Consider the following 13,754-nt stretch of genomic DNA (forward strand, 5'->3'; position numbering starts at 1 on the left):
AAAAAAAAAAAAAAAAAGAGAGAAAGAGGAAGGAGAGGAGAGGAGAGGAAGATTGGTTGTCAGGGACTGGACTGGGGTCAAGGAGGAATGCTAATGGGTTCAGGGTTTCTTTTTGGGGTGATGAAAATGCTCTAAAACTGGACAGTTATGGTGGATATACAACCAAAACCCACTGAATGTAAAGTGATGAATTTTATGGTATGTGAATTATATCTCAATTTTTAAAAGTAATGCTTTATATGTGATAAAATTCAGCATTGATTACAAAATTTAAAGGTCATAATTGGTTATCTTTATTTGCTTGAAAAGGTTTCATGTTTTCTTGAGTATAAGAAGGAAATGCTTTTAATCAGCTAGAAAATAGGTGACTTGATCATTCAGGTAACAAAATGTCATTAAATTTTCCTTAATAATCGCCTTAAATTGTTGCATTGAACTACCTCTTTACCAGTTAATTGGCTATTGGTAGCTGCATATATATTTAAGTTAGAGTTCTCAAAATTCTGTGAAACCAAGACAGAGAGAAGAAACTCTGGATGCTGAATCTAATGTTTGATCAGTGGTATTTTAATTGAGATCGGTTTTCTGTAATTGGTAAACTCAATGCAGTAGCCTCGCTTTCCTTAATACATAAGGTAGGTAGGAAGTGTTTGGAGGTTTTTTCTCCTAATGATGCCATTTTTAAAACAATTGCTATTAAAACAGTATAATTTATGTGATAGATTGAAAATTTTGCATAAATTTTAAAGCTACACATGTGACTCCAGTGTACTGTATTTTTTGGATTGGCTGTTGACCCCTAGAGCCCTGGAGATGCATGTTTACTCTCTTATACAATTTGGGATATTTGAGAGGCACTGATACTTGAGAACAACAGTTGAAAATGCAAGAGTATGCCATCATTGGAAAGGTGGATTCCACCGTTCGCATTTTCTATTCAAGTCTTCAGGAAAAATAAAAGTGTAAATAGATTACATTTTACACTTTGGTCCATCAGCTACAGCTTCAAATAATACACATTATATATAAATTATTATACTAAGCTATGCATAATAGCCAAGACTATGATACTAGTTTTTTCTACACTGTAGAAGGTTTAAGCTATTATAACAACATATAACCAAAACTACTTATTGAAGCGCCTCCAGCTATTGACAGCTTTCCAATAGTATTTTGTGACTTTACTTGTGAAAAGCTATCACTAAGTACAGCGTGAAGGCTAGATGACATGCTTCTATAGTTCCTCAGATGGCGAGGCCTTTTTGCATTTCTTAGTTCTCCCTGTTGCACAGTAGTCATTCTTCAGCTCGGTGTAGGAAAAGGGTTAAGGACTTTGAGGAGTTAAACTGACTTCTGTTCAAATCCCAACTCTTACCTTTTCTGTCAGTGTTACCTTGGATAAATCATTTAACCAATACTGATCTCTTTTAGTCCTTATAATAATCTTGTAACTATTATCCCAGGTGTAGAAAAGACTGACTTTTAGATAAAATAACTTGCCCAGAGTGAAGCGGGGTTTGAACCAAACTTCTTTGAATCCAAAATGTCTTTAACTTTTATCATTAAGGTAGTAGTGAGATATTAAGGGTATCCAGGCATTAAAAGATAGAATATATAGAAAGTAAAGGTCTTGGCTACAAATCGTTGTCACCATTTGTAAACTGTGTATTGTTGGGAAACATCTTGTAATCCTTCTGATTATTGATTTTCCTCATCTGAAAATGAAAAAGATGATACCTCATAAAGTTGTATATGTTTTTTCTAAGCCTTGCTTTTACTATCATTTACCCTGGGGGCTGTGATACAATGAGGGATTAGCAGGAGGCAGAAATGAGAAGTTACAGTTAGAGTGGTAGTTGGAAAGGAGGAATGTTTTCTAAATAGTCCATGAGCTCCTTTTTGCCCCTGCTCCTAACATATTACCTGGCACATGGTAGACTGTCAAAAGAATGATGTATTAATATTGCATGATGGGGTCATATGTCGTCTGCTATACTCTATTTATAGATAAACTTAAAGTCAATTTGGACTCAGAACAAGCAGTGAAAGAAGAAAAAATAGTAGAGCAGCCTACAGTATCTGTCACTGAACCAAAGCTGGCAGCTCCTGCAGGCCTGAAAAAATCCAGCAAAAAAGCAGAGCCTGTTAAGGTGCTGCAGAAGGAAAAAAAAAGGTAGGAAAATGTTGTTGCTTGTTGGGGAAGAGTCTCTACTGGGGGTGAGAAGGTCTCTTTGGGCTTATTGACAGCAGGCAGTTTTCAGTTAAGTACTAAATCCCACTTAATGCCTTACCGATACAACTATACAACCAAAATGGAAAGAGAAGCCCACTAGCTTATCTAGTAGAGTAGAACTGTGGAATCAGCCAGTTTGGATGATTTAAGGACCAAAGTCATTTTTTTGGCCTTATTGATCTAAATTGATTGTTAGTTTTTGTTTTAAATTTGTGGACATGGCATAAGTGTGTCTAATTGTGTGTGTGTGTGTTTCACTTCAATTTGCCAAATGAAGGGTTACTGTTTCCAGTCAAATTTAAGAGAAAAAGTTCTTTGTTTTCTTTTTGTATCAATGAGTTTATTTTTCAAGTGGTAAAATGTAATTAGAAAAGAAAATAAAAAGCACATAAGCTATTAAAACTAGATCCAGGAATTGGAGACACTACCTCATAGTTGGTAGAATTAGTCTGTTGAAAGAAGTTCTAAAGGACACTGTCAAGACTGATAGGCCTAGAAAGACGACTTTTGTGGCAAGGTTGGGATTACTCTCGTTGAAAACATCAACAAAATGGTGAAATTTTAGAGGGTTAAAGCTCTGTCCAGTGGGCCTTACCTCCTAGGAACTTATGACTTGTATGGATAAAAATGTCCCCAACCATGGGTACATCACTCACTGTTGATGCTTATTGCCAGGAATGCATTCAGTATTTCACTACTAAATGTGATGTTAAATGTAGATTTTTAATAGATACCCTTAACCCAATTGAGGAAGTTGTTTTCTGTTCCAAGGTTGCTAAGAGGTTTTATCATGAGTGGTTATTGAATTTTGACAGATGCTTTTTTGAATTTATTGGATGCTCAGACGGTGTTTTTATTAATGTGGTGAATTAGGCCAACCTTGTGTTCTTGGGATAGACTCCACTTAGTTATGATATTATCCTTTTTTATATATTGCTGGATTAAATTTGTTAATATTACACTAAGCATTTGTTGCCTGTGTTTATGAGGGCTATAGGTCAGTTACTTTCTTTTCTGGTAATGTCTTTATCAAGTTGCTGTGTCAAAATTGTGCTAACTTCATAAGATTAGTCATGCACTGCATAACAATGTTTGGGTCAACAATGGGCCACATATATGACAGTGGTCCCATAAGATTATAATGGAGCTGAAAAATTCCTATTGCCTAGTGACATCATAGCTGTCATGACATGGTAGTACAATACTTTCCTCACGTGTTTGTGATGATGCTGGTATAAACATACCTACTGTGTTGCCAGTCATGTGAAAGTATAGCATATATATTAATAGTTATGTATACATAATACTTGATAATAAAAATGGCTATGCTACTATGATTACTGCACTATACTTTTTATCATTTTAGAGGACAGTAGTCTTTCTACTTATAAAAGAAGTTGACTGGGCCGGGCGCGGTGGCTCAAGCCTGTAATCCTAGCACTTTGGGAGGCCGAGACGGGCGGATCACGAGGTCAGGAGATCGAGACCATCCTGGCTAACACGGTGAAACCCCGTCTCTACTAAAAATACAAAAAATTAGCCGGGCGAGGTGGCGGGCGCCTGTAGTCCCAGCTACACGGGAGGCTGAGGCAGGAGAATGGCGTAAACCCGGGAGGCGGAGCTTGCAGTGAGCTGAGATCCGGCCACCGCACTCCAGCCCGGGCGACAGAGCGAGACTCCGTCTCAACAAAAAAAAAAAAAAAAAAAAAAAAGAAGTTGACTGTAAAATAGCCTCAGGCAGTCATTAGGAGATACTCCAAAAGAAGGCATTGTTATCATTAGAGATGACAGCTTCATGTGTGTTACTGCCCCTGAAGAAGACCTTCCAGTGGGACAAGATGTAGAGGTGGAAGACAATGATCCTGACCCTGTGTAGGCCGAGGCTAATGTGTGTTTGGGTCTTAGCTTTCAACAAAAAAAGTTTAAAAAGTAAATACAAAATTTTTAAAGCAGAAAAAAGCCTATAGAATAGGGATATAAAGAAAATATTTTTGTACAGCTGTACAGTTTTTTGTTTTAAGCTGTGTTATTACAAAAGAGCCAAAACGTTATAAAATTGAAAATAAAGTTACAGTAAGCTGTTTATTATTGAAGAAAGAAAAACATTTTAAAATAAATTTAGTGTTGCCTGAGTATCCAGTGTTGATAAAGTCTACAGTAGTGTACGGTAACATCCTATGACCTTCACATTCACTCACCACTCACTCACTGACTCAGCCAGAGCAACTTTCAGTGCTGAAAGCCCCATTCATGGCAAGTGCCCTAGACGTGTGTACCATTTTTAATCTTTTTTATACAGTATTTTTACTATCTTTTCTCTTTTTAGATGTTTAAATACACAAATACCGTTGTGTTACAGTTGCCTACTACAGTAACAATGATGTACATACAGGTTTGTAGCCTAGGAGCAGTAGACTAGACCATCTAGGTTTGTGTGAGTAGACTCTATGACGTTCACACAGTGAAATCACCTAACAATGCATTGCTCAAAATGTGTCCCTGTCATTAAGCGATCCATGACCGCAGTTGGGAGAAGTTTCCTCTGTTTTCTGAAGGAGTTTATATATACGTACATATTTTTCAAATGTTTAATAAAATTTACCAGTGAATCCAGGGCTGGATTTTATTTGTGGGAAAGGTTTTTGTTGTGAATTTGATTTAACTAGAGCTGTACAAATTCTCTAGTTCTTTTGGATCAGTTTTGACTGAGTTGTGCTTTTAAAACTCAAAGTTTGATCTAAATTGCTGAGTTTATTGGCATAAACCTGTTCGTTATATAACCTTATTCTTCGAGTTTGTAGAACCTGTACTCAATACAGATTTCTTCACTGTTTCATTCCTGATTGGTAATTTATATTTTTGTTTTCAAAATGGATTTTATAAAAAGCTTATTAATTTTATTAATCTCTTTCCCACAAGTAACAACGTTGGCTTTGTTAATTTTCTTTTTTTTAATCTCATTGATTTCTGTTCTTATCTTTATTATTTCCTTTTGCTTTGGGTTTAATTGTTCTTTTTCTAGTTCAAGGTAGAAAGGAAAGTTGGTATTTAAAGTTATATAAGACATAAGGTACTTGTTGGCAAAGATTATGTCTTGTATATATTTGTATCTCTAACATTCAGTAGGCCTTTGATAAATTAGTTGTTGGTTGCATGAGGAGTGTGATGGAGTATCCATTCATCCTGAGGAGCTAAATAATGTCACGGCGGAGTCTAGGTTTTTATTATTATTATTATTATGTCAATTGAATCACCTTAAAAGGATATCTCTGCCTTTGCTCATATTGTTCTTTCTCTTTAAAATATGTTTCCCCTTTCTACATGATGAACTTCTACTTAGCTTGTAAGTTTTCCAAATATGAATTATATTCCATAACATTTTATTTGTCCAGTTAAATCTACCACATTGCCTTATAGCCAGTGGTGCTTGCCAGAGCTTCTTGAAAACAGTATTTTCTTCTGTATCATTGTATTCTCAATGGCTAGCAAAGAGCCTTGTAGGTATGTAGTAGCTGCTTATTTAATGCTTGTTGGATAATTGAAAGTCCTATCAGGGAAGTAAGAAGGAATTTGGAGAGATTTTTGATAACCTGGTTGTAGCTTCCAGCAGTTTCTAGAAAACTCTAGAAATTTTTTATTCAAGTCACCTCATAAAGTGACCTAGTTAATGGTCAGTTAGCAGAGTATCCTTAACAAGAGTCCTTATTGGACTATTTGGCTGTCCTTTTCTACCTTCTGGAATTAAGACCACGAGTTATAAAGCAAAACCCATAAGAGCATGTGAATACTTAACATTTTTGTTATGTGTAACAAGCTTAATTTATTTCTGGATGACAACAGGGGGAAGCGAGTAGCGTTATCTGATGATGAGACAAAGGAAACTGAAAACATGAAGAAAAAAAGGAGAAGAATCAAACTTCCTGAATCTGATAGCAGTGAAGATGAAGGTGGGCATTACCAGTCATTTTTGGTTAGGGGGATCAATTTTACTTTTAATGTTCAAGGAGCTAAAAAAAGTAATGGATTAAGGATCACAATGAGAGTAGTAATTCTAGCATTGAGAGACACCATAGCACCTCTTTCTGTTTGAAATTTGCGTTAGCCTTTTGACTAGAACCATGATCTTTTGTCAATTTGTCAAAATAACACAGAGGGAAAGAGGATAAGAATTATTATTATGCACACTATCTAAGACGTTTTCTTTTCTTTTCTTTTCTTTTCTTTTCTTTTCTTTTCTTTTAAGGGGAGGATATTCCTTTGGCTACCTTCATGTGAATCTTTTAAGAATTGTGACATTCTAGGCAGCCAGGATATTATTGGTGGTGGTCCACACAGGTAAAGCTAGGGTTAACTGGAACAACCTGCAGTGTCATTATTGGAAGGGAATGACACTGTGGACCATTCTAGTTTTAGGCTGTGGGCCAGTGTAAGATAAGCAAACCTCATAAGGGCAAGAGTCTTACCAGGAACATTAATATGCTTTTTAAAAAATATCAAATATTTTGAAGAGCCAAGATCTTGCCCCAAATTGTATAAAGTATATAGAAAAAGAAGGAGGGTAAAAAGAAAGTTAAATGGGTTGAACTGATATACTAGTGCATGACTCTACTTTGAAAAGCCCACCTTGAGACACAGTGGTGAAAAGTTTGAACTGCTCTAATCAATTGTCCATGAATTCATGGCATAATGGGTATAAAACATTTTAGGTAATGAGGGGAAATCTAGTCTAAAGTATTTCAGCATCACATGAAGATATAGAGACAAACACAAACAGATACTAAAAGGGAGAGTAAAGAATAATAATGAATGCAAAAAAGGAACCTACTGTGCTATCAAAGGACAAAATGAAACTTGTAAGATTCTACTTTTTCTAGAAACTAAGAGGAATTGAAAATGCTAAGAGAGGCTTCTGGAAAAAGGATATTAGCTCAACTATACAAGTGAGTGAAAAAAAACAAATTATATATATGGATGACAGTAATGCAAAAAAATGAACAGACCCAAGAAATAGTAGCAGAAAGTTGAGTCTGTGATAGAGATGTAGCATCTTTTACACTTCTGTGGATTTAGATTCTACCATTCATGCTATGTGTTTAGAATTACAGTCGTTGATATGCTGTGAGAGGTACAATGTCCTTCTGTGGTTTTTAGTGGCCCTTCAGAATGGGTAGGATAAGACACATGAGCATCCCAGAGAGGCAAATGCTATATTTTCATTCCATTGTCATTTATCAAAATGCTTTGGCCAAGGCTGCAGAAAGGAACAACTCCATGTAGACACATGGGAAAATAATTAGGAAGTAAATGTAGGAATAGGTGCTAATTGGAACAGTCTTCCCTATTTCCAATCAGTAAAAGACCTTGGGAAGATTTTGGAAAGGTCTTTGAAGCCATCAACCTAATATACATTAAAAAGGTAAATTAGATACTCTAGTATTAGTGAAGGAGTCAGTTCTAAGTTAAGGAATTACTATGGTTGGTTGAGCACTCATTATATCATTCTGAAATATTCCTTGTAGTTCTGATCTGTAGCCTACAACAATAATACTGTTGGGTGATTAGAAATATAAGTGGGGTTATTTAGTTTTGAAAGGAATGTGAAGAAATGCGATAGAGATGCACAACCTATAATAACAGATGATATAGAGCAGAAGCTCTTAGATTTTTTTTCCTCTGGCAAAGATAATTTTTGGCATCTGACTAAATTTATAAACCTCTGCCATTTTATTCTTAAATTTCGTCTTTGTCTCAAAGCCAGTGGGATTTTATTTTAAACCCTTACACAGTCTCTAACTTATTATTGCTTTATTTCTGTTACACTGAGTATGTCATATAGTTCAATATGCTGTCTTCAGCCAGAAGTTAGAAAAGGAACAGCAGGAGAAGAGAAAATACAAGAACTTTGGAGTCAGGCAGACCTGGGTTTAAATTTTATCTTGACCATTTATTGTGTGACTTTAAGCAGGTTAGTTAACTTGTTTAATTCCTTGTTTTTCATCTCTAAAACGGGGATTTTTATCATAAATGATACAGGCTTTTTATGAACATGAAATAAGATGATGTGTCAGAAGTGCCAAGACAGTGCTTGGTACATGGTTTTCTTTTGTTTTGTCTTTTCTTTTCTTCTTTTTTTTTTTTGAGACGGAGTCTCACTCTGTCGCCCAGGCTGGAGTGCAGTGGCGTGATCTCCGCTCATTGCAAGCTCTGCCTCCCGGGTTCAACCTGTTCTCTGCCTCAGCCTCCCGAGTAGCTGGGATTACAGGCGCCCACCACCACGCCCAGCTAATTTTTGTGTTTTTAGTAGAGATGGGGTGTCACCATATTGGCCATGCTGGTCTTGAACTCCTGACCCTGTGATCCACCCGCCTTGGCCTCCCAAAGTGCTGGGATTACAGGCGTGAGCCACTGCACCTGGCCTGTTTTTTCTTTTACCTGTGTCTGGAAACAAGTTCAGATAGTTTTCTTATTACTCACTCTGCTCTTCCTGCTGAGGTGCCCATACTTGCAAGTACCTTCAGTTTTTTCAGAAAATTCCCTTCCACTTCTGTTTGTAACTCTCTACCCAAGGGACTGTGCCTTTCTCTTTTACCCCTGCGGGGTCATATGCACCTTTAGTAGTTCTACATACTCTCTTTGTAAAGCAAAATCAAAAGGCCAGACCCAGAAAGAAATAACATTAAGAATAACATCTACATTGCTAAGAAGAAATGTAGTTTTAACTGATAAATATTTAAGTCTTCGCTAATATTTTCAGTCCTTGCAAGGTGCTTATGGAGAATGTTAAGCAAATGATCCCCAATTTTAGGTAAAGATAGGTATTTTTAAAAAATACTGAGTCCTAGGAAGCTGTGAATGGTTTCCAAGAATTCTAATTACCTGTCTCTGCCAGAGAACTCTTTGACACAGTGGATCTCTGAAATTAGTTTCATTGCAGTTTTTACTCTGTCCCAACAAAGGTTGCTTTCCTGGAATAAGTGATACTTCATTGCTTAACTTTCACTTGAAGAGCTGCAGATTGGCTACAAATCTGTTTAAAATACACCAGTGCATGGAACATTCTTTATGTCTGTGTCAGTAAAAATGTATTGAGTGGGGATGTTTGGCTTGGTAAAGACTAAGGCAGACAGACATATATTCTAGTACATGAATGGCGGCAAGTTTAAACAAAGTAGTAGATATTTACAATTTTAAAAGTCAGATAAAAATAGAAGTTTTATAATAGATAATAATCTCTACTCTCTGACTCATCTGATTTGACTGATGCCCCTTTTGTCAACTTTCTCCCATCTGCCTTCCATCTTCCAGGGATTTGTTGAAATTTCTTAATCATTAAGGGCTCTTGACTCCTCTACTATTCTCTTCCCTGTTTGGGGGAGTCATAATGTTTTACTTGTTTATTATCACAGTGTTTCTCTCAGGGAGTGTGTGGAAGGAAGAGAGAGAGATATGTTGTCTTACTTGACCTGGGTTCCTCATTCCAAATTTAGTTCAGAAAGTGGTGGTTTTCCTTTATGTAAATAAACACACACACACATACACACACACACACACAGTTACTCTGTGTTTATGCCAGGGAAATCGTGGTGTCTCTGCCTTTTTGGAGCTTAGAGTCTAGAGTGGGGATCTAGATAAACATTTGCATACAGTGCTGTGAGAGGGGTCTTAGAGGGTGTCACTAGGATTGTTTTCTTTGGTTAAGTCAACTGGTTTCAGAACTGGAAATAAGAATGCCTAAGTTTATTACTGTGAGTCTCAAAATTCCTTTGGCTTCCTCATTGCCTAAACTTTCCTCCTCCCATTATAACACATCTACCATTATAGCCCAGCTTTCTTCATAGCTGTTCCTTCAGAACAATGGAGGCTTACTTCTGGTGTTTGACTTTTCTCTTGCCTGAGTTCCCATCATGTTCTAGCCTCCCAGAGCTGGGCTGATAGCTGGACTGCTTTCCTTTTGTGTTTCTCTCTCTTGTTTCCCAGAGCTTATAAAGTTTTTGGGGCCCATTTTATACTTAAAGTGTGTAATTTATTGTTCATTCTGGCTCTTGTTCTGTTTCACCTCTTTAGGTCTTTGGCCTTGAACTCGCTTCACTGTCATAATTTTTAACACTGACCTAATCAGTTGGGAGAATTTCAGATCCAAGACTTGTGTTAAGAATTTGAATACAGCCAGGAGAGTCAGGGAGCAGGTGAGGCTAAGTTGCTACCCAGCACTTTCTTTGTGGTGATTGAGTAATAGGTCAGTTGAGGATTTTTGCTTCCCCTCTCATGGGCCGTTTACTAAGACCACCAATTCTGCAATTGTTAAGAAATCATGGGATCCCTCTGGTGGTGCTCATTTCTTGGGTGATGCCACTTCCACAGCAGTATTTTTTTCCTAAAAGTATGCTTTCCTGTTAACTTCAGTGTAGCAGAACAAGCCCTATCAGTGGAGCAGTCACTAGAAATATGCAAAATATTAATCAGGTCCTAGTTGTTAGAGCTTAAATAATGATAATCATTTAAAAGATGACTTCACCCACCTCCAAGTTTATACTCTTAACATCAGCTGGAGATTTTCAGTCTAACAAACATCTCAAGTGATGAAAATCCTTAGGTCACAGTGGAAGACTCTGGCATAGAACGTTCGTTATAACCTGAGGATTGTCTCCACATGGATTTTGAGAGAGAATGTCTTGTCCTCAATGGTAAAGCGGCATGGTATAGTTGGAATAGCAAGGCTGTAGAATTGGATTGACTTAGGCTTAAAACCTCCTGTCTCCATTGTAAGCTGTGTGACCTTGGCAAGTTTCGGAACCCCTCTGAACCTCTATTTACTGTAATGTGCAAATAAGAAAATCTGTCTCAGAGTTGTAAAAATAAAGTGAAATACATGGCATATGGAAGGCGATGAGTGGATATTTACAAACCAACTTCATAACCTGACTTAGCTATAAAAGAAAACATTTAGCTAAGATACTTCTGGCTGTAATAGTTCTTGATTCTCTGATTTTATTTATATAAAATTAATAAAATATATATTTTAAAGATAACTATATAACTGCAAAGTTCTTGGTTATCATGAATTACTGCTTGCTAAATCCCCTTTGCTGGACATGTCAATTTAGAGAACCAGTGGAGAAGGCATTATACCAGATAGTGCTTGTAGTTCTCTGATCTAAGTCTGTTTCATTATTTCAGTCTTCCCAGACTCTCCTGGGGCTTATGAAGCTGAGTCACCACCCCCACCTCCTCCTCCGTCTCCACCTCTTGAACCAGTGCCAAAGACTGAGCCTGAACCTCCTTCTGTCAAGGTAAAATTATACTGGGATTCTTACATATCCATGTATCCTTTATGTCTTAAGGACCTACAACCACTTTGCTAAATCAGTTCCCTTGCTGTATACTTCACAAATGCCAGTAGATGGCTGTTGTCTCATTCTGCTCTCCTACAGATTGTACAGAATGGGTGTTCCTCCATTCTCACCTGAAGGGAGATTTCGCTAGCGGGTATAGTCTCAAGAACGTTGCAGAGGTGGAACCTGGGAGCTGTTCTGTATTCATGACCTTCAGCATCTCTGCTGTGCTGTACACCTCCTGTTAGAGTGGTGCAAAAAGAGATCCCCCTGCATCAGAGCAACATGTGAAAGACAGGGGAACAAACAACTTAAACACATTTGCTGCCCTTCAGAAGCAATTCTGGAAAAGGGCTGGATGGGAAAACTGTCAGCCAAAGGGGAAATACAGCTTGGAACGCTCTTCAGCTGCATCTTTTTTACATCTATTAGTGTAGATAATGAAGAGTTGAAAAAATAGTTGCTGACAATTTTTTTTTTCCTTTGTGGCTGTTAGTTTTTCTTAATTCATTGTGCATCATTTAAATCTTACGCCGATTTCCTCATTAGCTGAAGAGAAAATGAGATGAAAGAGACCAGTGGAGATAAAAGGAAGTTGGTATTAGTAATACCTATTTGAGACTAAATTAGATAGGTGTAATGTTGAAGTGTCAAGGCTGGCCAGGCATGTTGGCTCACACCTGTAATCCTAGCACTTTGGAAGGCTTAGGTGGGCAGAACGCCTGAGTCCAGGAGTTTGAGACCTGGGCAACACAGGGAGACCTTGTCTCTACTTTAAAAATATCTGGGCATGGTGGCACATGCTTTTTAGTTTCAGCTACTTGGGAGGCTGAGGCGGGATGATCATTTGAGCCCAGGAGTTGGACTACTGCCATGAGTTATGATTGCACTTCTGCACTACAGCCTGGGCAACAGAGCAAAACCTTGCCTCTCAAAAACAAACCAAAAAAAAAAGAAAACAAGAAATGTGAAGGCTGACATAGCAAGTATCTACAGCAAGGGCATATGCCACAGAAACCCCTGGTGTGGTTTAGGGGCCATCCCTGTGTGCTCCCATAATATCTGCCTCAGCCCTCCATTGAAGCCTTCACCACATCGTATTGCAGTGGTCTGCTTTCCTTATCTGTCTCCTCCACTAAGGTCCTTATGCTACTTTTTAACCGTGTCGCCTGCACTACTCAGCAAAAGCTTATTGACCGAATGAACAGAACACAGTTCTTTCTTCAGCATGCTACTTTCCTTCTTATGAACAATGAAATATCAAGCCTGTGTATATAGTGAGCGTAACTTGTCTATGTGATGGGGTTGGTTCTCTAAAATTAATGTAGAGTTTCTCTTTCAACTTTTTATCATAATGGAGTACTGGAGAATGATTATTATAGATTTAAAAGCTTTTGTTATTTTTCTGTATAACATAATTGATCAGCTTAACATTGTATCCTCTGATCTTTTAGAGCTCAAGTGGAGAAAACAAAAGAAAACGAAAACGCGTACTAAAATCTAAAACTTACGTGGATGAGGAAGGCTGCATAGGTAAGGCAAATATTTGGCTCCAAATCCGGAGAGAGTCTCTTATTACCGTAGAGGCACCATAATCTCTTTTAGAACAGGTACATCTCAAACTTTAATTTACATATGAATCATCCCCAAGTGCTACTGATGCTGTTTGTCTATGGCATACACTTTGTGTAGCAGAGTGTAAGTCAGAACACCTAGGTTCTTGTTTAAGTCATACACTATAAAAATAAGCACTGAGATGTTGGCTAAAAGTTATGTTGTCTCTGGTGAAGAGTTTCTTATCTGTGGAATATCCATTTTGCCTAAATGTGTGGTTGTTATGAAGATTCAGGTGGCATAAATATGTCTAAAAACAAGATGGAAACCACAGTATGGGCTTAAGATGTTATCATAGACATTGAGAAGCATTTTTTTTCCCTAGAATGTTTGTTTTTATAAATCTGAACAGTGGAAAAGAAGCTACAGATGATTAGACTGTATCAAGAGTCATTTTTGGTATTTGGTTCCTTTTGTTCTTCAGAAGGGAATGACTCATCCAGATTACTTCCTTTATGTTTCCTATTTGTAAGCCATGTTAGGTAAAAGCATGTGCTTGTTACGAAGGCCTAGGGAGGAATTAGAGTTCAGGCTTTGAGTCATTGGCTGGTTCTTCAGCCATGTTTTAGCTACTT

At 37.5% G+C, this 13,754-nt stretch overlaps 1 protein-coding gene across 6 annotated transcripts in view; it reads left to right on the forward strand.

The window, feature by feature from the left end:
- Positions 1–13,754, forward strand: part of POLD3 (DNA polymerase delta 3, accessory subunit) — an 80,115-nt gene that overhangs the window by 32,283 nt on the left and 34,078 nt on the right. For 4 of the 6 annotated variants that reach the window (XM_077963787.1, XM_077963789.1, XM_077963788.1 and 1 more), the window contains exons 8-11: positions 2,008–2,173; positions 6,074–6,180; positions 11,411–11,523; positions 13,020–13,098. In XM_077963787.1, the coding sequence (XP_077819913.1) occupies positions 2,008–2,173; positions 6,074–6,180; positions 11,411–11,523; positions 13,020–13,098 (465 nt within the window). Of the gene's footprint in view, positions 1–2,007; positions 2,174–6,073; positions 6,792–11,410; positions 11,524–13,019; positions 13,099–13,754 lie in introns of all 6 variants that reach the window. The other 2 variants (XR_013404136.1, XR_013404137.1) reach the window with 1 other exon arrangement.

This window comes from Macaca mulatta, chromosome 14, assembly GCF_049350105.2.
Source record: "Macaca mulatta isolate MMU2019108-1 chromosome 14, T2T-MMU8v2.0, whole genome shotgun sequence".
In the NCBI taxonomy this organism is placed as follows: Eukaryota; Metazoa; Chordata; class Mammalia; order Primates; family Cercopithecidae; genus Macaca; species Macaca mulatta.